Genomic DNA, 24,636 nt, shown 5'->3' on the forward strand with positions numbered 1-24,636 from the left:
ATTCGTCATTCTTTCTTTCATTCGTGCACTCATTCACTCAACAGTTAGTAAGCTCCTCTCAGCAGAGTAATTCACTGAGTACCGCAAGCACCTAAGATCCAGAGTGCACCCAGAGAGAGTCCAGTCCCACTGCTCGGTATCACCTGGGCTCACGCACAGGAGCTGTGTGTTGGAATGTTCAACTCCAGCACTTTCTGTGATGGGGGAAACAAGGAAAACACCTCAAATGTCCAACAGAAGAGGAAGAGCTAAAAAGCAAAATCCTGTGAACAAGACAGTGAAGAAAACCAACACAAGAGTACACAGAGTACCACGGGCTGTACAGGTCACAGAATTAGAAGTCTGGGGCAACCAGAGATGACCTATGGCAGGAGGTTGTTAGCATCCCTAAGGTGGGAAAGACAACAGGGAAATGGCATGAGACAAGGGCTCAGGAGCAGGGCCATGAAAGGAGGGGCTTCCAGACTAAATGCAGTCATGGAGAGAGGCTGCCTGAAGCAAGGTGGGAGAGGAAGGGGAAGAAGGGGAAGGAGATGCTCTTCTTTCTCTCCCCAAGCTGTACTCCCATTGGCCAAAGTGCCTGGAAGACAGAGGGCCACGGAGCTGGGTAAAGTAGCTCCCAATGATCAAAGAAGAGCAGGAGAAGGTAAGAAATGCATCTGGGAGTGTGCACAGGGTATCCTGCAATACTGTTCTGTCATGGAAAAGAAGGAGGCGGATCAGCCTCTAGCATACTGTTGAATGAGATTAAGTGGGATAAGCCAGACCAGTGGCTCCTGGACAGAGCTGTAAATAATGGGGATAGAGACAGGCACGCACAGAGGATGTAAGTGCTATGTGATGTCTTCAATTTTCAGAAGCAGGAAGTAACCCATGAATTTACCTGCGTAATAACAACTAATTTAAAAAGGCGACCACATGAGCCACCTCTGGTGTGTGTTGCATCCCAACCCTGCCAGCCAGAGCTGCTGTCCCCTTCCTAAAACTCCTGTGGCTCTTTTGAGGGCACTCCACATTGTGGAGGTAAGCCTGGGGTACTAAGGACAATGGATGCCACCCCTTAAGGAAAGGGCATCCTCCTTTCTACCCCCACCCTCAAGAAGATCTGCATTTCCCTCTCGACATCCTCAGGCCCTCAACAGAACTACCCGACCTTCCCAAACACAGAAAGGTCTCTATCTTGGCATTTCAGATAAAGCCCGTTAGGTCTGATGGAAGTAGCGCCCCTCGAGGGGCAGACCATAGGCTTGGGGGTATGTTTGCAAGTGCAGGGCAAAATCGTAGGACCTGTCTGCCTCCCTGGCTTGTGGATGCTTCTCAACCTTCTCTGACATGCAATTAAGAGACCTTGTTAGAATAAAGTTTCCTAGCTCCCATCCCCAAAGATTCTGATTTGGAAGATTGGAATGGGGCCCCTGATTCTGCATGTTTAGCAAGTTCAAAGGGGGAAGGGTGCCAGGTGATACAGACGATGGATCCGAGGATCTTACTTTGAACACCATCCTTCTACTACAAGCGAAAATTTATGACATGCCAAAGAAATCCATCGAGCTGGACAATCTCAATGGCTCTGTGAAACCAACAGAAAATCACATTTATAAGAGTAATTCTATGAAATAAAAATGAATAATGTTTCAGGGCATGCTCAGAAGCAAAACTCTATTGCTCTGGCTGTAAATTAGCCTTAGGAGGAAGCAGATCTCCAACATCTTCCAGGAGGCTAGTGATTTCAAATTAGTGGTAAAATTGGGGAGTTGTAGAATTTTCCAGTGGAAAGACAACACAGTGCAAAGGCACACATTTCACTGGTGGGAAATGGAGAATATATGTGCACATGCAGCTGACTTTAACCCCCATTTCCAGACTTACTGTCCAGTACTCCTGTTCTGGTCAGGATGAGCCAAGTTTCCTACCCACAAATGTTTTCCATGGCAGAAACTATAAAGATGTAGGAGGATCAGGAAGTTTTATCATTCTTCACGGCAGAATAATACAGATCAGTCCTGTACAATATCAACATAAAAGAGTTCATTCCTGATGTCTCCTAAAATAAACCCTCATTCTGCACTGACACTCAGAACGTTCATCGAAAGACAGTGCTCCCAGGCAAGGATTCAGTCCTCCTAGCTTCCCCTCTTCCTTCTTGCCTCCCTACTCTCCTTCCCAGTGGACTCAGAAAACACAGAAAAAGCAAACATTGACATGGAAGGGCCATCAAGAGACACAATGGTACCCCAGAAACCTCCAGGACCATCCCTTCCCAGGCAGGACAAGATGTGCCCATGTATGGCATTCTTGCCTCGAGATGGAAAGATGATGATCTTGCCATCTTAGGCAAAACAACTGTCCAGAATGGCCTCAGAGTGGACATCCTTCTCCTCCCGAGCTCAGGGCTATTGTTTGTAATCCAGTTAACTCTGCTGGTTTGTACAAACCAAAGGGCGTCTAGAGAGATCCCCTCCCCCACCCCTGGATTTTTCATTGCTCTTGTGAAACTGAGTCAATGGTGAACATTTGTTTCCTTTTTATTCTGTTATCAAAGGAGCAATCAGCATGTCGGAAAACCAAAGCAACTGTCAAGAAGAGGAAGGAAGAAAAAAACAAAGTGTCTACTTATAAAAGGGAAGGTCATCATGTGATATATTTTAAGGAGATGCCTTCAGTGGATTCTCATAACCCTCTTGACGTGTTTTCCAAACTGATCCCTCTTTGCCATCACTGACCCATCACCACTCTCTTTCCCTCCAGTTGTTGTAGAAGTTCTAGGGCTTTCTGACAAGGGAGAATTTGACACAGAACTGCAATCTGAGGTTGAAGAGACAAGGCGGGGACACTCGATACCAGGCAGAGAATGCCTCAGAAGTAAACAGAAATGAAGAAGCTATTCAAATTGCTGTAAGACAGGGGCGCCTGGGTGGCACAGTGGGTTAAGTGTCCAACTCTTGGTTTTTGACTCAGGTCATGATCTTTGGGTCCTGGGACTGAATGAACCCTGTGCCAGGCTTCTTGCTCAGCATGGAGTCTGCTCAGATTCTCTCTCCCTCTGCCCCTCCTGCTTATGCTCGTTCCCTGTCTCTAGCTAAAATTAATAAATATATCTTTTAAAAAAAACACTCCAAGACAGGGAACCTAGTGAACAGAGGTCTATACAGAAACTTGTGGAAGCCCCATAACTTCACAGACATTGTTAGCAGTTCGAGCATACTACCAACGACTACAAACAGAATAATAACTACAGATTACAGTGACTCGAAACAGACTCATGGGCAAGGGTGTTTAATTAGTAATGATAAAATATTTTAAGTAACTTATAATATTTTAAATAACCAAAAAAATTAAATACATATATTTTACATATCCAATGGAATATCCTGTATATTTAATGGGAAGCCAACCAGCCCATGAAATGGTAATTATCAAAAACTGATGGTTATCATTATTAAAATATGTTAAGTTGCAAAAATGCAACATGGAACATCATATGTATAAGTCAACAATGTAATCTACAACACCGTTTTTATTTTATAATGATCACCTATCTTATTTTATGAGAGGATCCTTTGAGAGTGTGAGACAAGAATCTGCTAACTCTAAAAAGAAGAAAATTATGTATATGACTAGACACTAGAAAAAACACTGAAAAGCAATCATTTTAACTCAGTTTCTTCTTTTTATTTTTGTTACTACTTATACAGTTGGCAGTATTCCATTAAGGAAGCAACTGAGACTCCATTTTGTTAGTACAGTATCATCCAGGCAAAAAGGAATAATCTAACAAATATTTATTGAGCTTTTCCTCCAAACCAGACACTGGGCATAAGACCGTGAACACAACAGAGGAAGTTCCTGCTCCCGGGAGCTGACATTCTCCTTGGGAGAGTAGCACAAGCACAGTGAGAAAATAAATATACAGTATATCAAATGAGGATAAAATGTATCAAATGAAGGCCCAGGTAAATGCCTGGAGTGATGTGCACACATAGTAGATCACTCCAGGACTTCCTATTCCTGCTTCTCAGATACCATAGGGCACCTGGGTGGCACAGTTGGTTAAGTATCTGATTCCTGGCTTCAGCTCAGGTCATGATCTCAGGGTCGTGGGAACAAACTCCACACCGGGCTCCATGCTCAGCACAGAGTCTGCTTAGGACTCTCTCTCCCTCTGCCTCTACCCTTCCCTGCTCCCAAACAAATAAATAAAACTTTAAGAAAAAATAAAAACAAAACAAAGAAAAAAACAGATCATAAAGTCTGATGTGCAGAGTGTGTTAGTTTCCCAATGCTGTGGCAAGAGATTCCCACAATCTCAGTGACTTTAAAACAAACCAAAATCTTATACTTCTAGAATGAGAAATCCAACAGGGGTCTTGGTGAGCTAAATTCAAAGTGTCAGCAGGGCTGTTGTTCCTTCTGGAGGCTTCACAGGAAAATCCCATTCCTTGTCTCCCCAGCTCCCAGCAACTGCCCACATTCCTTGGCTCATGGCACCTTCCATCTTCAAAGCCAGTCAATGGACCGCCCCCCACCTCGGCTTCTGCCCTCACTTTCCCTAACTCGACCCCTCCTGCCACATTCTTTCACTTACAAGGACTCCTGTGATCACAATGGACCCACCTGGATAATCCAGGATACTCTCCCATCTCGAAACAAGCTGATTAGTTAATTTAATTCACCCTTGCCACATGCCATAGATTCACAAGTTCCCAGGATTAGGACATGGGCATCTTTGACAGGGAGGAGGACATTATTCTGCCTACCACACTGGAGTTACTTCTGTTGAACTTCCTGGCAGGAATTGTTCCTCAGAGATGTTCAGCACAGTGGAAACCACCATTGTTACCTGTGTGACTTGGAGCAAGTCACTTTAACCCAAAGAGGATAATATCAAATCCATCATTCAGTAAGATAATTCAGTGAGATAAAATATGTGAAAGAGGTGTGAGCATGGAAAAAACACTGACCAGTCAGTTAATACTAGACAGATTCAGCTGTTCCTGAATCCCGCTATCCATGAATGAAATTTCTTCTTCTTTGTAACAAACTGAAACTTTAAAGCGGAAATCTGCACAGGCATCCTGGGATACTATGGTCATCAGTCAACAATATGTGATTTGCCCTTTCCTACATTCACAGAGTGTGGATGAGCCCCTGAAACAGAAGAATGGGACATGACAGGTGAGCTGTGGGAAGTGAGAGCTGGGCTATGGCACACCGGTCCCCAGACGTGAATCCTTATTTCAGAACCAGGCTGCTGAAAGGAAATGCTTTCAAGGGGCTCTCCGCCCCATGAATATCTCTTTCTATAACTCAACCTGGGGAAAGAGTGGATGGATGGGGTAATATTGCCATTTGCAGAATAACAACAAAGAGAAGAGACAAACAGAACCAAAGGAAGACCCAAACTGGGGTGGAAGATTTTAATGAACTGTCTCTAGAAGAACTATCCCTGATTGCAATTATATGAATAAAGCTCTATCTAAATATTCAAACTACCAGGATATCTCCTCTCAGGCAAGCTGAATTACCCTAGAAAAGTCACATAAACACAGGGAATTTGGTCAAGACTATGAACAAACAGCAACCAGACCTTCAGCTGAAGATATACTAATAGTATCACGATACGGCAGTGTGCTCTGGAGGGACAGAGGAGTCCCTTCCCAGGCACACACAGGGCCTGGATCTTCTCTTTCAAGGGTGGATAACTCAAAAAAAATTCACTGCAACATAAAGAATACTATACTTCCAAAAATAATTTATTAAAAGAAGTAGAAGTAAATTTTAGAAAGAAACTACTTCATAATCTCAATGGCATGCAAAGAAATATGGGCTATATGAAAGAAAATTAAAAATGAGCAGAAAGGCTAAGATTACAATGGCAGCTAGCTAATATGAGGATGGACAAAATATGAAATTAAAAAGATGGAAATGCATGAACAAAACCTAAATGGAATAAAAGGCATCAGAGCAGACCCAAAGTGCTGAAAATAAAACCACTGAGGAGGAAAAAAAAGAAAAAAGTAGAAACTCTTGCATAATGAAGAGAAAATGACAAAAAGAGGGAAATGATGAAATGAGAAGATGATAGATATGAAAGACAGACAAATGGGTATCCAATCACAAACAGTTCGTGTTCCAAAAAGAAACAACCAAAGCAGATGAAAAACCACAATCAAAGCTCATATTCTCTGGACAAACTGGAAGACAATTAGAAATTAGTGTTTTAAAAAAAACACATAAACTTGGAAATTAAAAATCACTCTCCTGGGGTGTTGGGAGAGGGGGGGTGGGATTATGGACCTTGGGGAGGGTATGTGCTATGGTGAGTGCTGTGAAGTGTGTAAACCTGGCGATTCACAGACCTGTACCCCTGGGGATAAAAATATATGTTTATAAAAAATAAAATTAAAAAAAAATCACTCTCCTAAATAATTAATTTACAGAAAAAATAAAACTATAATGACAAGACTATTTGAAAAGTACAATAATGACTACCTGACACTTTGGAATTTATAAGGTGAGTCTAAAGCTTCCCTCAAGGACAAATGCACCATTAACAAGAAAGAATAAAAATATACAAATAAAGCACTTAATTCAAGATATTAGAAAACAAAGGAATTAAGATTTTTAAAGAATGATTAGTGTTATAATTGATTCAGAAAACAGGGGGAAGAGCAAAATTGATAAAGATACATGAGATGGATCTTCCAAAAATAATAAAATAAACCAAATACAGTCAAATTTGATCAAGGAAAAAGGAAACACCTAAGTTAGTAATAAGAAAGTGTTACATAATCACAATTAAAGAAAAAGTTGAAATTTTAAAATGCACTGATAATTTGGTTCATTTTAAAACATCTTAATGAAATGGACATTTCTGAGAAAACAAATTAGCTCCATGGAAAAGTAAGCAGTAAGTGGCAGAAATTGAAAGGTTTCTCCAAAATTACTTTTAAGAAGATTGCTACAGGCCAGGTAAAGGCCAGGCAGTCCCATATAAATGTTCTTGCAGATTTTAAAGTTACAGGCCAACTCCCTGCTTCATTAAATATTCTGGAACACAGGAGAACTTGGAAATCATCAAATAGTTTTGTGAGGTTGCTCCAATGCTAACACCAAAGCCTGGCAGGGAAGCTGTATGTCAATATCTGTCAAGAATATAACAGCAAAATCCTATAAGGAATATGAACAAATCAAACCCAGTATCCTATTAAAGGAAAAAAAATATCATGGCTATCTGGGGTTTACCTCAGGAGTAGCTTCACATGGATAGTTATTTATGTTACATTATACTAAACACTTCAACAAATGTTAATAAGTCATTTGCCCACATAAAACATCCATGGCGGATATAAAGAAAAGAAAATTCTCAGAAAATGAGAAATTAAAGGAAACTTCCATAGCATAATGAAAAGCACCTAACAAGAGCCACCAGTAAAAAACCACCCAACTACTGCATGAATCTAAAAATTCCCTCTGGGGTGCCTGGGTGGCTCAGTCCTTTAAGCATTCAATTCTTTATTTTGGCCCAAGTCATGATTTCAGGGTCATGGGATCGAGCCCCATGTCAGGTTCCATGCTGGGCATGCAGCCTGCTTAGTATTCTCTCTCTCCCTCTCCCTCTGCTCCCCTCCATTCATACGTGCTCAACTCTCTCTCTCTCTCTAATTAATTAATTAAAAATAAAAATACCCTCCAAGTGCACCTGTTGTGATGAGCACCAGGTGTTGCATGGAAGTGTGGAATCACTATATGGTACACCTGAAACTAATAACATACTGTATGCTAACTAACTAGAATTAAAATAAAAACTTAACAAAAAAGAAAAAATAAATAAACCTACTTTGTTGAGCACTTTTATCATAAAAAAATAAATAAAAATTCCCTTTAATAGAAAACTATGGGAAAATACAAGGTATTGGTTTGTATAATAAATTTGTGTTTATTATTACTTGCATAGTTTAAGAATAAAATATAAAGAAGAGAAGAAAAATGGTAAAGATTAAGTATTTTAAGAGAATATATAAAGAATGAAACAACAGTCAGAATAAATAATAATAGTTTTCACAAATATATGTAAGAAGGAGATAGGGAAATAATTATGAATCTTGACAGATTTGTTTTATAGCCTTGATCAAATGAAAAAGCACACCAGGAATAAAAAGAATCAATGCTGTAAAATGCCATTTCTCCACAGATTATTTATAGATTTGTCAAAACCCACAGGCATTTGAGCAAAATTCAACAGAGATTTTAAAGTTCACCTGGAAGGATAAACAAGTGATAACAGCAAATGATTTTTTTTCTCCCAGAACAAGAGGAGAGAAGTCCTGCCCCATTAGGTAATTAATATCCTAATAAGTTACAATAATTAATTAATGAGAAAATAGAACAAAACAGACATCACAGCAACTGCCTCTGATATATAAGCAAACAAACGGGGATTAAAAGGTCATTCCACAAATGTGTGGGCAAAGGAAAGATTATTCAATAAACAATTTAACTGTTAAATCTGCTCATCTGTTCAAGTTCAATCTTCATCTTAGCTCAGGTAAATCCCAAATGAAATAAAGAGGGTTTTTTTTTTTTTTTAAATTAAACCATACAAACAGGAGGAAAAAAGACACAGAGGATTATGTGGAATAAACACACACTTGAGATCCTAGGTCTAACAATAAAACAATGGAAAAATACAAGAGAAAAGAGATACAGTTTTGACCAGATAAAAATGAAAATCTGTACACCAAAAAAGGGGGGGGGCAAAACTTCTGATATAGAATAAAAGACAAATATATAGAATATATAAAGAGCTTTTTACAAGTCATTAAGAAAAACAGTTATCCCCTTAGAAAAAAATGGAGAACAGACATGAATAAGTTTTTCTCACATGAAATATAAATGACCAATAAACATTTTTTTAAACATTCAGCTTCACCAGTATGAAAAAATGCAAAGTAAAGCAATGAGATACCATCTCTCCACAATCAAACAGAATTTAAAATATGTAAAATAATCATAATATTCAATTCTGGAAGAGAACACTGAATTGAGCACTCTCAAACTATTGCTGTTGGAACTTCTAATTTTTTCAAATTCCTGGAAAATTACATAGCAGGATGTTATTAGCCTTTACAATAAGCATGCACTTTGACATAGCACTTCTAGGAATCCAGCCTAAGGAACTGTCATCAATTACCAAAGATTTCAGTACAAGAACATTCATCACAGTGAGGACATAGAAAATACCTCAATATCCCAAACGGAGGCATGAATAAGTAAATTATAATATAACTGGAGAATACAATGTAATAGTTAAGACCATGGGGTCTGGAATCAGACAGCCTGAATTCAAGTAATATCGGTCATGTAGAAACTTTAAGCAAGTTACTTACATGCTTCATCTTATTCTTCTTTGCATGTAAAATGGAGATTATAATGGTACCTACTCCATTGGATATGGTGATTAAAGGAGTCAATACAGGTAAAAACAGTTACGCAGTGCCTGGAGCATGCAAAGTGTCCAATAAATATCACTTGCTATAAATACTAAGAAAAATACTGTGGTTTTTAAAATTATCATTATGTGGACATTAAAAATTCATTGTCAAGTTTGGTGCCATGTTTATGATACGTTAAAAAGCAGAATCTACCAATTCTACACAACCTTTTCTAGAAATACAGGGTAAAGGAGTACTTCCCTAATTCATTTTGTGGGGATAGAAAAACTAAACAAAGATAGTATGAGAAAAGAAAACTATGACCAATACCCTGGGTGGTCACAGATGCAAAAGTCTGCAATAAAATATGACCAATCCAAATTCAGGAAAATTAAAAAAAAAAAAAAAAAAAAACAGTGATCAAGTGGGGCTTCTCCAGGGTACGCAAGGCTGATTCTGTATTTGAAAATCAACCCATGCAATCCATCATTTTAACTGTCTAAAGAATAAAAACCATACGATCATATCAATTGATGGAGGAAAACCACCTGACAAACTTCAGTATCCATCCCTGATAAAAATTCTCAACATTCATTGTTTATGCACCACAATGAACCTTGGAACACTGAAAAAATAAAATAAAAATTTTTTAAAATAAAAATAAATAAAAATGTAGTAGATTTTGTGGCAACTTATAAATTCCTAATAATAAAGTGATATTTTGAACCAAGAAAAAAAAAAATTCTCAACAAACTATAAGTGGAAGAGAACTTTTTCAGCTTGATAAAGGACATCTATGAAAGTCCTACAGCAAGCATCATACTTAAAGATGAAGGACTGAAGGCTTTCTCCCTACGTAATCAGGGTAAGGCAAGCACGTCCACTCAAACTCAACATTGTACTGGAAGTCTCTGCCAGTATAACAAAGTGAGAAAAAGAAATTTAAGGAAAAAAAAAAAAACAAAAAACCCTGGATTTGAATACTGATAAGCAGCTCTACTCATAATTACCAAAACTAAAACAACCCAAAAGTTCTTCAATAGGCAAATGGATAAACAAGCTGTTGTAGATCTTATTTAATGGAATATTATTCAGCCATAAAGAGGAATGAACGGCCCATACATGCAACAATGTAGACAAATCTGAGAGTCTGAGCCAAAGAAGCCAGTGTCAAAAGATTCCATCCTGTGGGATTCCATGTGTATGACATTCTCAAAAAGACAAAAACCATGGTGTCAGCAAACAGATCAGAGGTTAGGGATGAGGAAGGGAATGATTACAAAGGGTTAGTTTGACAAAATTTCTAAGGGGTGATATTTTTGTTCTGCATCCTGTCAATCAATTTTCTTGTATATTACTAGTTCTAGTTTCAAAAGCAGTATTCCAGACATTTTATATAGTATTCTATCAATTTTGCAATATCTAAGGGAGGAAATATACCATAATGTTGGAAGATACTGCAATTGACCTGTCCTCATGCCAATTTATTGTAAGTAGGTACAATGAGATTTCTTTCTGTACTTACCCCAGCAAACACTTGTGATTTCAAATGACCACACTGTGAAATCCCACTCAGAAGGGAATTATCCTGGGGTTTTCAAAAACCTAGGGTCTTAAGGTCCTAGGAAGCTTTGCTTTGGCTGGAAGTGGTGTTTAGATCACAGACTAGAATTGCAACACCAGGTATGAAAAATGGTGAAATCCTATCAACTCCAAGACCCCAATAAGAAAAATTAATGGGCACTCATCTTCAAAACAACCAATCATTCTCATAGCTGCATGAGGTGACTAGCCAAGTGAAAGGTAACCCAATGATGTTAACTTTCTCCTGAAGCAAGCCACGAGTGTCCTAAGAGCAAATATTTCTGGAAAAAAAAAAAAATCTTTTGTTACAAGAAGCAGCTCCCCCTGAAATTCCCTCATTTTCCCCATACAGTGACCACACTGCATGCCAAATAATTCCCAACAAGGTCCTAACACTTCAGAAACATTTCCAAATTTGAAATAATTCCAGAGTCCATCTGCACTAAATATATTCCTACCCTTAATTTTTGGGGGGTTGGGGGTAGTTATTTACTAAGCAGAGAGTCAGAAAACGAGGACCTGGGTCCTGATTACAATTATCTTTCACATCAGGTTCCTTAAACATAAAGCCAGATGTTAAGAGACAATGGTCCCCAAGATTTCCATCTCTAATTCCCCAGGAAACAAATAATGGTGAAACTAGAATTGCAGAAATCTTGGCTAACCTGCGTGAATGAAAAAGAGGCTTGGGTAAACTTTTCATGGAGCCTTCATTCAGAAATGCTGTGCAAATGACAGAAAACGTGACCCATCAGAGAAACTGGTCCCCAGCTCCACGCAGCCTTAACCTGGCACTTAGCACACAGTGGCATCCCTGGAGGGAAGGAATGCCATCACTGACCAAGGTCTCCACGGCCTTCACACTCCTCTCCCCACCCCCAGCTTATAAGTAGCCTTTCACTCCAGAAGTTATAATGTTTTGACTTTATTCTTGGAGGTGACACGAGTTACTTATCTCGCCTGTTCGTTCTGTGTAAACAGGTACAGGGGCTGTGCGGTTATGGAAAGGGGAACGTAAGTTGCCGTCGTGACAGTGGATCCGTCCAGCATTCTGACTGTGGTGGTTACAGCAAACTGATACAGGTGATAAAGCTGTGCAGAACACACACATACACACACACATGCACACACATACACACTACACACATGCATACACACATGTACACACATAAACACACACCACACGTGCTATACACATACAGCCTGCACACACATGCACACATGCATACTACGTGTACATACAAACACACATACACATGCTACACACGCACGCACACACGTGCACATGAATACAAATGAAACTTGGGATATCTGAATGAGGTCGGTGGCTTGTATCTAAGGCACTACACAGGTTATATGATACTAGACTTTTGCAAAACATTACCATTGAAGGAAACTGGGGAAAACATGCGAGGAGTCTCTCCGCATTATTTCTTACAACAGCTGTGTATCTACAACTACCTCCATAAAAAGGTCAGTTAAAATGAAGACGATGGTGAAAACTATGCGTCCCCCTTGCCCCTGAGCATAAGCCCTCCCAGGAGGCCACAGTTCTTACCAGTTTGGCATGTAGAGGAGTTAAGAGAAAGAAAAAGGAGGAAGACAGGAATGGAGGGAGAAGAGCAGGAAGACGGGAGCCTGAAATGCCTCAGGATAGTCCTGCAATGGATCAAAATAAATTGTGTGGCTCTGTCATACTCCTAGCCACCCTTGAGACAACTCACTGAGCCTAGGGAAATGTTTCCGCTGAACGACACCCCCTAAACCCCACTTCCTCTCCCACTGTATTCCCACTGGATCTCCCTCTAGACAGGACACAGGGTGACCCCTCTCTGGGAAATCTGACAACCCACTGATAAAGATCCAGAACGAGAGATGTGGGAGCACTGCCCAGAGACGTGGTCCGGCCAGATCACCTTACAGAGAAACAGTCAACAGACCCTTCTCCTTGCACAGCTTCCAATCATCATTTCAATGGCCTCATGTAAATATGAGTAGACACCAAGGGTCACATGGTTTTCAAAGAAAGCCCGTAACATGAAAAACAAAACAGAAAAATAGACAACAGCAACTTGGAGAAACCGAGTCGGGATGTAAGCGATGATACTCGTATTGATGAAGCAGAACAGGATGCTACTAAAAATAACTTGCACAGGGGAAATAAAAAAGAGCTCTTGGAAACTAAAAATACGACAGAAATTCAAAGCTCAATAGAATTCAAAGATACGGTTAGGAAACCTATGGAAATTAGAGCAAAGGATGAGGAAAAAAAAAACATAGGAGAGAAGAGATAAGAAAATTAGAAGATGAATCTTCAAAATCAGAATCTCAGGAGTCAAATACCCAAATAACAGACAATTTAGAGAGAAGAGAGACCGGAGGATGGAAGAAATCACACAAGTTCCCAGATCCAAAGGACATCTGCTTCCAGATTAAAAGAAACAGGTGAGTGTCCAGGAAAATGCATGAAAATAGAACCACGGCAGACATTTAACTGTGATACGCCTGAGCTTTAGAAGCAGAGCAAAGAGCACACGTGCTTTCAGAGGGGGAAAACCAGGTTTCATACCAAAGACTTAAATAGCCTCAGACTTCTCAGGGACAGCCCTGTAAGTTATAAGAGCAAGGCCTTCAAAACTGTGTGGAAATTGTGTTCCAAACTGAATTCCTGACCCACCCCCCATCTTCAAAGTGTGGGGCTAGAATTAATGTATTTTCAAACCTACAATGTCTCAAATTTTTGTTTTTGTTATTTCCACACCCCTGTCTTAGAAAGCACCTGGGTGTGTGATCCCCAGAAATGTACTCCACAAATGAAGGGATACACCAAAAAAGACGGCAAACATACATGGGATCCTTTCAACATATGGAGAGCTGGAGGAAAGAAACCACAAGCAGGAAGAAGCTGAAGTGAGATCTCAAAATGACAGCTGGACAGCAGATTAACAAGCAACCTGTCCAGACTGGAACAAGCCGGAAGAACCCAAGAAAGATTTCTTGAAAAAGAGAACCGGATAGAATACCCAATGGCAGTGTACATAGGGAGTGAAGATGAAGGTAACCGGAGGAAAGTCTGGGCTTCAATTAGTGGTGAAGGCTTAGAAAAAGAAGCATTCTTGTTCAGGACAGAAAAATTCAGCCCAGCGTAATTCCCAGCTCAGCTACGACATGTCCATGATAAGGTAAATACTGACCCTCAATCTAATCCAGTGGTGCCGTCTTAGCTGCACATTGGGGCTATCTGCTTCTTTTGTGAAAAATCCCAATGCCCAGGCTGCCCCCCCAAAATATTACATCAGAATCTGTGGGGGGCAGGACCCAGACATAAGTAAAGTTTAAAGTTCCCCAGTGATTACAACGTGCATAGAAGACTGAGACCCACGGAGCTAAGCAAAGATACAATTTTCACTCTCGTGCATACTATTCTCAGGTCTTTATCTGCAGTGCCTTATCTTTACCTGCAGCTTATAATCTCGATTTTTTTTTATAACCTTGATTTTAATGATCAGCTATACTTCACCCAGATGTCCTACTAGCCATCAAAATCAAAACATCCAAAAGTGACTATCTCATGTTCTTTCTTAAAATTGGTGCTGTTGGGGCACCTGGGTAGCTCAGTTGGTTAAGCAACTGCCTTCAATTCAGGTCACGATCCTGGAGTCCCAGAATCGAATCCTGCATCAGGCTCCCAGTTCCATGGGGAGTCAGCTTCTCCCTCTGACCTTCTTGCCTCTCATGCTCTCTTTCACTGTCTCTCTCTCAAATAAATAAATAAAATCTTTTTTAAAAAATGGTGCTGTTGACTCCTTGATGTCAACTGGGGGCACCCCCCCTTTCTCCTGGTGGTGCATACCCTACCCCCACACCCTCTGTTCTCACATCAAAGTCCTATTCAAGCAACCTACTTGTTACTTCCTGTCCTCTAGAGGATCAGGGTCCACCGTAAGTCACGCAAGTGAAAACGACATTGGCTGTGGTCAGGCAAGGCAGAAGTACAGGGAGGAAATGAAGAGAGAAACACCAAGTTGCAAATGTGAAATTCCACCAACTAGGTCACAGATGAGCAGACGTTAATTATTCTCACTCTCCTGGAAATAAGGAGTGGTTGACAAACAAGGAACAATGGCTAGATTTCATAATTCAAATAAGCAACTGGTATTGGTTTGAACACCTCCAGCTATGACAAAGGCCTTTCCCCCCATTCACTTGAACTCCCACCTAACATCTTTAGTCTAGAGTGCAAAGGGTCATGACCAACATGCCGCACGGTCATTCCTCTAACAACCAATGGATCCAGGAAAGTTGGGTTTGCATCCAAGGCTCAACTGTCTAGGCACTGCCATTCCAATCCCTCCTCTTCCCTTTCTATACCTTTCATTAAAAATTATCCAAGGTTCCGTTTGGGGTCTGTGCCTAAAACTTTATCACCTTGCAATTCCCCACAGTGTTTGGGGAGCCAATTTACATCCTTGCCTGTAGTAAATGAGAGAAGCTGTCTCCCCTGCATCTCTGCCAACACCTGACATTATCACATGCTTTCATTTTTGCCAATCTGATTTTTTAAAATGGTATCTCATCATTTTTTAAAATCAGATTTCTCTGAGGAGTGCCTGGGTGGCTCAGCAGGGTAACCATACAACTCTTGATTTTGGCTCAGGTCATGATCTCAGGGTCATGAGTTTGAGCCCCGTGTGGGGCTGTACACTCAGCGGGGAATCTGCTTGAAGATTCTCTTTATCTGCCCTGCCCCCTGCTCTCTCTCTCAAATAAATAAATCTTTCAAATTAGATGTCCCTGATTACTATTAAGGCTGAGGGTTTTTACTGGTGTCTACTGGTCATTTGCAATTGCTTTGTGAATTGCCTGCCTGTATCTATTGCCCATTTTTTATAAATTATCTTTTTCAACCCCTATTCATTCCCAACCTAATTCCTTTTATTTTCCAGATTCCAGCTTCTGCTTACCACCAACACCTCCTCCATGCCATGATGTATTTCTCATTCACTCTCTCTCATAATTCTTGAAAATTAGTTGTTCAACACCTCTCCTCCCACTAAAGTCTAAGTCACCATGATGACAATATTCCAGGTATCCATCTCAGACACCACATTCACCCCCATCAAAGAGGAAAAAGCCTACCACATGTTTACTGAGTGAATGAATGGAAGTCCTTGGGTCTTGTGCCTCCAGTAGCATCCAGGCAGGAATTCATCCAAGGGGCGCCACTGAAGACAGTGTCCCAAAGGTGGGGGTGGGAAAACCCAACAATGAAGAGCTCACTTCACCCAGGGATGAGGACGAGGACAGGACAAGTGCATCTTCCAGGAGAGAGTCTAGAAGACATCATCCATGTCTAAGAACTTAGGACTCCAGAATTATAAATGGCACTCCACTCAGAGAAAACCTTCTTCCACTGAATCCTTAATTCTCAAACTCTGCAGGAGAATACCATGTTTCAAACCATTGCAAAGATAAACAAAATTCATTGCCAAATAAGCTCTACAGAAATTGAAGGCAGGAAAAGAGCAGAAAGACTTCCATTACCTTCCTGACAGTACTAGCCATTCACTACATGACTTCAAGGATGCCTTCTCAACTCTCTACCTCAGTCTCCCCAACACAAGTGTCTGTGTACTACCATTTCCCTCAAAAAACTTACTTCACTCAAAGAAAAGGAATCTCCTTAAGGAAAAAGAGAGTTGCCAAAATCCTGCCCCATCAGCCAACTTCTACCAAGCCTTGGAATTCTAAGCAAATGGCTGGTTTTGCAATTCTTTTGGCTTTGCCAACCCTCTGGGGTATTTAAAAAAATAAAAGAAAGAAAGAAAGAAATCTTCCCACAAGGATTCAAGGCTTGCAAGTAAAGGAAATCTTTGAGAAAAAATCTGGGTTGATGAGCAGCTAAGAAAAGCCAGGAGAGACACATCTATATATGTTTAGGCAGAAAATAGAAAAGGTTGAAAAGCAATGTGTTCCTAAAATACTGCTTCTATGAAAGCAACCTTCTGTTACTCCTTTACTCTCCCCAGTCGACTGAAAAAGGCAGCGTGATTCCCATTTTCTATTCATGTCCTCCTAAGCTGAGGCTAGGGAGTGCAGCGGCATCCAGCTCGGATGCAAGTGGGCTTGTGTTCAAATCCTGCCACTTAACGAAGCGACACTGGGCAAAGCGCTCACCTTCTGCAGGTCCATGTGAGCCCATGAAAAACATGTAAGAATATTGAATTTGATGGACAGGCAGCAGAACTATAAATCATGAGATGAAAATATATGCTAGTAACTGAGCTCCCGAGGCATGGTGGCTAGTTTTGAACACAGGTACCATCGTTCAGAAATCAAAACAGCTTCTTTACTTAACAAGCATATTACAAGCATCTACTGTGGGCAGGTGACACAGATGACAAAGGTGAGCAAAGGTCACAAGGTCTCTGACCTCTGGGAGCTTAGAATCTGGTAAGCACGACAGATTGCTCGAACCAACTAAATAAATACATAATTACCAACTGTGATAAATACTGTGAAAGGAAAATTGAGGGTGTTCAGAGAGCAAAACGGGGGACCTAGCTGGATTAGGAAGATCTTGGGCCTGGAAGTGAAGGATGAACTAGTTGGGATGGGGACTACGGAACCAGCGTGTGTGACAGGTCTGGGGCTAAAAGAAGTGTCACCCCTTTCAGGAGCAGAAGGAAGGCCTGAGTAGTGTAGCATGAAAGGGAAGGCAGGGAGGGAAGATAAAGCTGAGGAATCCAGTGAGGCAGCCCTGTCAGCCATAGGAGGGATCGAAAGGTTGTGGTCTTTGCCCTCTGAGGAAGGGGAAGCCACAAAGCTAAAGATGCGTTCTCAGATCAGCAACTGAAATTTGCAGTTCAAACACCCACACAGCCCTCTTTCCAAATACCACCTGTGCACCCCACACCTGACTTCAGATGCGTTGCCACGTGATCATGATTGGAAAGTATTTCAAATATGTGTGTGTTATTCACCATTTACCACCTTGGGAAACGTCTCTGATCTCTAAGTTATTATCCCTTGGCCCCCTGGTTTTCCAAAGATAGCCACAACACACATGCCCATCTTATACACCAACACACATGCCCGCATGCTCACCTTACCATATACCCCACCACTCCTCCACTGAGTAGTAAGTGGTGGCATCTCTGTCCCCCTGTTTTGAACTTGGGCTGACATCTGTCACTGCCTTGGCCAAAAGAAAACAATGGAAGTCATACTGTGTGACTTTCGTGGCTAAGACAGAAAAATGCCATGTACTTCCCCTTTATCCTCTTGGAACCCAGCTGCTGTGCTCTGAGGAAGTTCAAACTAAGGTACATGGAAAAGCCATACGGAGAGGCCACACATAGTTTTTCCGGTTGACAGCCCAGTTGAGGGTCCCAGCCACCAGCTGGCATCAACCCCAGACACTGGAGTGATGTTGCCTCCAGAGGACTGCAGACCCAGCTGGCAAGTCACCCAGCCTTTCACTCCTTCCAGCAGAGGCCCCAGACGTGGAGCAGAGACAAGCCATCCCTACTACACTTTGTCCAAATTCCTGAGCCGAAGTATCCATGAGCAAAAAAATAAAATGGTAGTTTTACACCACTATACTTTGGGGTAATTTATTAGCAATAGTAACTGGGCCAGAATATATATATGTACATACATACGTATATACATACATACATATATGTGTGTGTGTGTATGTGTGTGTATATATATATATGTTTTGAGCAATATATATTACTTTTTTTTTTCCTTACTCATTATTCACCTACCCAGGAACTTTCTAGAGAACATGTCTATAATCACTCCTGAGTTAGAACCTCTGGGCTTTTTTGACATGACTTCTGGGGAAAAAAAGATGACCAGGTCCCTTACTTCAAACAAAAATTAAACACTTTCAAACCACTCGAAACACACAAAAGTAATCCATTCTCACTGCAAAAAAAAACAAGATAAAGAAAAGAAAACCCCCGTTAGCAAATCTGACACCTTATTTCAATTGGCTTTGAAAACAGATAAGAAATGAGATCTTTATCAGCAATATCTAAATAGAACACCCAGACCCACTTGCTTCCTCTACCACCAAAAGCTCGGGGCATCCGCAAAGTGTGTGTACAAGTTTAAAGAACACAACACATGAAAAGTGTCCTTATTTTAGCACGGTGCCTGGCATGTAAGAGCCCACCAAGTTCCAGTTATTATTACTGCTTTTGTTACCATGAGGGTTAACCTTTGTCTTGATTACAGCACTAACCCTCCCTTTAATAATGCCTGTGTCCCATCTCAGAGAAAGGAATTTAGACTGGAGTTCGGTCAGATGTCCAGGAAGGAGCTCAGATTCCATACCATCAGGAATGTTATACAACACTGTGTAACACAACTGCAACACCTCTCTATCTGGGTTTGGTGAAAGGACTGTGCTCTTTATATTAAAAAATAAAAAGAAAGAGAGAAAGAAAAAGAAAAGAAAAGAAAAATTAATATGCGTTAGAAAACAGGCTTCTGCTTAGTTACGTTTAATCACTGCATGGCTTTCAAGGTAAATAAATAAAAAATCCCCCTTTGATCATTAGCAAGGTACCCCCATGTGTTTATATAAATATTACAAAGCAGCACCCAGATGGTGGCATGAATAGCAGGGAACAGAGGTGGGATCAAACAGCCAGGCCACCTTGGGCTGGTTCTTCCCTCTATGCCCCAAATGCTGTGTGACCATAAGCGGATCACTCAGCCTCTCCCAGACACCGTGTCTTTAAAATGAGGCTAAATTCCAAACTTTTTATCCATACTGAAAGGACCCTTACGTAGAATAACACCCAAGTTTCCAGGGTAAAAGTCACTATTCAAATGCTTAAATATGCTGAATGACAATTGCCCCCCAAGCTAAATGATCACTTGCAGATTCACACACATTAATTAATTAGCTCAAAAAAACTAGCTCAAAACACCTGAACCTTGCTGAGAATCGGCTAGGCGTCATGTAGTGAAATAACGAGTATCTACTTAAAGAAAAGGTGACAGGGGACAGAATTAGGGTGGGCATGCCATTTGAGGGCTGGATGACATCCTTCTTTGCACTGCTGGCTTTTCACTGTTACCTTCAGTTGCTGGGGTGGGGGTCTTCTGAAGCCCTACATTTCTGGGAGAGGAGAGAGAGGCAGAAAGAATATGGAAGGAGAGAGACCAAGGGAAGGGACCGGGGAAAGAGCCGTGCTACGGAACTATGCCCAAGTTGGTGGCACCTGAATAGAAATATCACTGTTAGGGAAACCATTTCAAAATGACATTTGAGTCACCAGGTTTTAAGTTTGCACAGTGTCTGCCACCTCCTTTCCCCCTGAACATCCCAGCTTTCCCAGGGCCCAGGCAGCCCCCTGTCACTGATGGACTTAACTGTATGGGTCACATTCTCCATCCAGAAAAATGTCTTTCATATCCTGACAGCGGTGGGAACTCTAGGACTCACAGAGCCCCAGCATGCAGGAAAAAATGGCCGGCACGTAATTGACTTTGCATGGTCCTTTCCAAAGGTGGCACCCAGTACAGACTGGCTTTGCACTCATAAAAATCCGGTAGATCAAAAGGCAGTGAAAGGAAACCCTTCTCGGGAGAAGCAGTCGGTAGCTGCTCTTGGCAGGTCTGGCACTGCCCTCTGAGAGAGGTCCAGCTTCCCTCCCCGGCACAGCCCCCTTCCCGATGCCGGCCCCCATCACCAGATAATCTGGGATTCGGGAAAAAGGGAGAGAGCTGTAGTCCCAAGGGCTCCACTGAAGACCCAGGCGGACTCTCTCATATTACCATATATGAGGAAGTCTGTCAAGAGGTCTGTTAAGACCTGAACCAAGCCCGACCATCTGCTTTCCCCCCCCCCCCGGAAGAACGAGACCAGCCAATTTGGGGGAGATCCCTTCTTTAATTGATGTCACCCTTTCACCATCACTATCGAAAAGATTTTATTCTGCACTTCCTAATGCCTTGTATCAGGGCTACATCTATCTTAACACCAAGGCACGTATTTGTAACGGCTTTTTCTCACAACCATTTTTACGGCTGTTTTCCCACGAACTGTGCCACTTGAACGGCTGGGATATAAAACCGTTTTTACAACAGTTATTCTTCCAAGTCTCTCCCTCCGTTATTTAGACAGCTGCCCCCCAGGGTCCAAACTGTTTTCAGTGGACAACTGTTCTGAGCACATTTCTCCACAAGGTCTATTCCAGCTCAAGAAAAGCCAAGGACAAAGATAAGACAAAAGTTGTGGGTAAAGGGCGGACCCACTGCAGGGCACCGTGAGAGCAGTAGAGAGCCTGATGGGCAGGACAATCTAAATCATTTCTTCCAGACCTGGAAGGGCACAAAAGGGATCAGTCTTCCCAGTCTGTGTTCAGTGAAAGAGAACAAATAGATTCCTTAAACCCTAGCCAGGTGGCCAACACTTTTTCTTTTCCTACCCGAAGTTCCGGGCACCTGTTCTGGAAAAGCGGGTATGGAGCCCTCTACCTGGTCCACACCGCGTGTTCTATATGGAGAACACTGGAGAATTAACGTTTTCACCAGTCAACCAGCCCCCCTTCGTGCTCTCAACAAGCCAAAGGTGTACAGGTGGTTACCTGCACAAGTACCGAGTCTTACCAGGACAACTCTGTTGGGCCGGGGCGGGGGTGTACCTCCTTAGGGTAACAGTCCCCACCGCCTCCACCACCAATCCCTCCAGCCGGTGGGTTAGAAGGATGGAGCCAAGAGGCACAGGTAAGGGTTCCCGGGGCGAGCCCGGCGGCTCCGCGTGCCGTCTGCGTCTCCACTGCGCGGTCCTCGCCTCCAGGGCCCCCTCCTTCCGAGCCCCCCAAGGGGCAGGGGGAGTCCTCGTGCCCGGCACCCCCTCCCACCCGCCAGCCTGCTCGCCCCGCGCCCGGCCCGGGAGCCCCGAGCTGCCGGAGCCGCAGCGCCCACTCGGGGCGAGCCGCGAGCACTCACCATTATGCTCTTGCATGCTCGACAGCGACCAGAGCAGCAGCGCCACCAAGGCCAGGAAGCAGAGCTGGCTCAGCAGAAGGTCCCTCCGGCGGCTCCGGCGACGCTCGCGGTCCTCGTCGTCGGGCGACGGCATCCTCGGGCGGCAGGGCAGCGGCCCCGGCGGGGGCCCCGGCGGGCGCCGGCCGCTCCTCTCGCGGGCGGCCGCGGCGGGGACGGCGGCAGGAGGCAACCTTGCGCGCTGCAGCCGCGCGTCCTCGCTGCGCTCCCGCTCGGCCGCCGCCTTCTCTTCCTCTTCCCCGCCGCTGCCGGGCTCGTCGTCTTCGTCCTCGTCGTCGCTGTCGCTCAGTCCCTCTTCGCCCTCCTCCTCCTCCTCTTCGCCGCTGGCCCGCGCCGCCGCCTCCCGGCGCTCGGGGTCCCTCTCCTCCTCGCGCGCCATGGCTCCCACGCTCGGCGTCCGCGCTCGGCCTCGGGCGGCGGCGCGGCGGGGGCGGCGGGGGCGGCCGGGAGGCGGGGGCGGCGGCGGCCGAGGAGGAGGAGCGGGGAAGGACCGGCGGGAGGAGGGCCCGCCGCTAGCCAACTCCGCCGGCTGGTGAGGCCACCCGGTCTGGCTCCGGCCTCGCCGGCTGCGGGAGCGCGTCGCGGGGCCGCCCGCCCCCTCACTCCATGGTCCGCGCGCGGGGGAGCGGGGAGCCGGGGCCGAGCGGGGCCGGGGCGCGCCGGGAGCACGGGCGAGGCGTGAGCACGGGCGGCGCAGCTCCCGCAGCCTGCGGCGGCGCGGCAGCTCGGGCTCGGGCGCGGGCGGGGGGCAGTGCCGGGGACGCAGCCCGCGCTGGCCGGCGCGGCGGAGAGGGGGCGCGTGGGGAGGAGACTGAGCTGGGGAGGGAGCCCGGCGCGCGATCCTTCGACCGTGTAGTGCCGGGGTGGGGGGGCGGCGCAGAAGGCCCCCTCTTGGGGAGCACGCCACTGGGAGGCGGGTCTCCGGGCTGAAAGAATCACCCGAAACTTCGGAGAACCCGATGGTCTCTTCAGCCCCCTCCCCACCCTCTGCCCCGAGCCGAGGGGCGGCGAGTGCGCTCGGTTGCGCGCGCCCAGCCGCTGGCTGCGCCTCCTCCCGGGGGCCTCCAAGGTTTCCCTCCGCCCCCTTGTGGGGATCCCCTGCGCGCCAGGCTCTGGACCTGGAACCTGACTCTCCGGAGGCTCTTGCCTCACTGGGGTGTCCTGGATCCCCGCGCTACCCGGCTCGCACTTCACTCCCCGATTGCGCTGGACCCAACCCAATGCTGTGGCTGAAGAAGGAGGGCATCGGCACTGTCCCTGAATAAGGCGGCCTGAGGGTCCCTAGCGGACCTCAGGCGGAGGACCCTGGCTTCCCGCAGGAAGCATCAGCCTGCCCCTACCCCCTGAGGTCACAGCCCTAGTTCCTCCAGTCCTCTGCTCCCAGTTCCTGCCCTCACCTACTTAAAGTGGTAACTGTCCTAGAGTCTGGCCCGGCCCACAGCCCTGCAGAAGGTGCCCATTTAGAGAGGACACCTAGTGGTCTCAGAACCACCCACCAGCCCTCCTCGGGCTTCCACGTGCCTCCCTAGGTCTGTGGGCTGGACGACAGATAAACAGCCCTAAGATGATGCCCTTGCGATGGGGCTGGGAAAAAAAGGGCAGGTTCAAAAGAGGATCATCTGGAAACTGGGGATCTGTGTGTGTGACTGTCTCCTATGAGAATACTTTGCCACAGACATCTAGACAAGTGAGCAGGAAGAAGGTTTCTCCAGTTCTAGGTCCGGGAGCGCCCAAAGTCCAAGTGTGTTCGCACCTGTGGGGGATCTAGCCCACAGCTTCTCAGATGACCCTGAACAGCACCTGGGGACAGCAGGGTCACAGAAAAGGACAAAGCAAACCTTCAAAGGTGACTTCCTTTCCAGAGAGGGAGTATTTCACTCACAGAGACAGGAAGACTGCTTCTTGGGCATGTCATTTATTTACTCCTGTTCTCAGCTTGGCATCTTCCCAGACACACAGAACCCCTTCCTATGACGGCGGTGTGGTTGTCCTTTTGCTTTGGTTCCCAGCTACTGAGGGGGAATTAAAACTATGTAAGTTCCTCTAGGCTGGAGTTGGGGTTGGGGTGGGGGGTTTTCTCCAGTGGTGTTACCTCCCTCAAATGTTCAGAAACACAAAAATAGAAGGTTAGGGGAGCAGAACACATTGCTTTTCCTTCAGCTAACTAGGGAAGACACTCCAATAGTGTAAATAGGAAAAATAAAAATGAAAGAGGGAAGCTGGAACTAATTGGGCTGGGGAACAATCACGAGCTTAGGGGGAAATGGCCACAGGCACCAGAAATTGTATAATCGGGGGATGGGGAGAGGTATGGAGAGGAAGCAGGGAGGAGGGACCAGGAACTGTTGATTCCCTAGAAATCCTCCCAGCACCTGTGGTAAGTGAGAGGAAGAAACAGGGCAAAAGGGAGAGAGAGGGAAAGAGCTCACTCCTGTGGCACATAGAAATGACTTTTGAGTTAATATTCACTGTGACATTTCAGAGCAAAGAGGGTATTGAAGTAAAACAAAGACCCCTGAGCCAGTTACCACCCAGGAAGAAAAATGGGGAAATCTGTTCCCAGGCCTGATAGAACCTTGGGCAGGTG

At 44.3% G+C, this 24,636-nt stretch overlaps 2 protein-coding genes across 2 annotated transcripts in view; both read right to left on the minus strand.

Annotated features, from left to right (window-relative positions):
- The window catches only part of SLC24A3 (solute carrier family 24 member 3), a 500,867-nt gene extending 478,486 nt beyond the window's left edge, over positions 1–22,381 (minus strand). The window contains exon 1 of the mRNA XM_047746163.1: positions 21,993–22,381. Within this exon, the coding sequence (XP_047602119.1) occupies positions 21,993–22,125 (133 nt within the window). The 5' untranslated portion in view covers positions 22,126–22,381. The remainder of the gene's footprint in view (positions 1–21,992) is intronic.
- LOC125109864 (transcription initiation factor TFIID subunit 4-like) lies at positions 22,335–23,959 on the minus strand. Its single transcript, XM_047746964.1, has 3 exons — positions 23,932–23,959; positions 23,803–23,849; positions 22,335–23,306 (listed from the first exon to the last, which is right to left on the minus strand). Exons 1-3 carry the CDS (start codon positions 23,957–23,959, stop codon positions 22,335–22,337), a joined length of 1,047 nt encoding a protein of 348 aa, XP_047602920.1.
- Positions 23,960–24,636: the final 677 nt, after the last annotated feature.

Source organism: Lutra lutra, chromosome 9, assembly GCF_902655055.1.
Source record: "Lutra lutra chromosome 9, mLutLut1.2, whole genome shotgun sequence".
NCBI lineage: Eukaryota > Metazoa > Chordata > Mammalia > Carnivora > Mustelidae > Lutra > Lutra lutra.

Coding starts and splice junctions, on each gene's coding strand:
- LOC125109864 (XM_047746964.1), bottom strand. CDS start 23,959: ATGCCCAAGAAGCAGTCTTCCTGTCTCT. Junction 23,850..23,931: donor GAAGCAGTCTTCCTGTCTCT/GTGAGTGAAATA, acceptor TGCTGTCCCCAG/GTGCTGTTCAGGGTCATCTG. Junction 23,307..23,802: donor GTGGGCTAGATCCCCCACAG/GTGCGAACACAC, acceptor CGCCTTATTCAG/GGACAGTGCCGATGCCCTCC.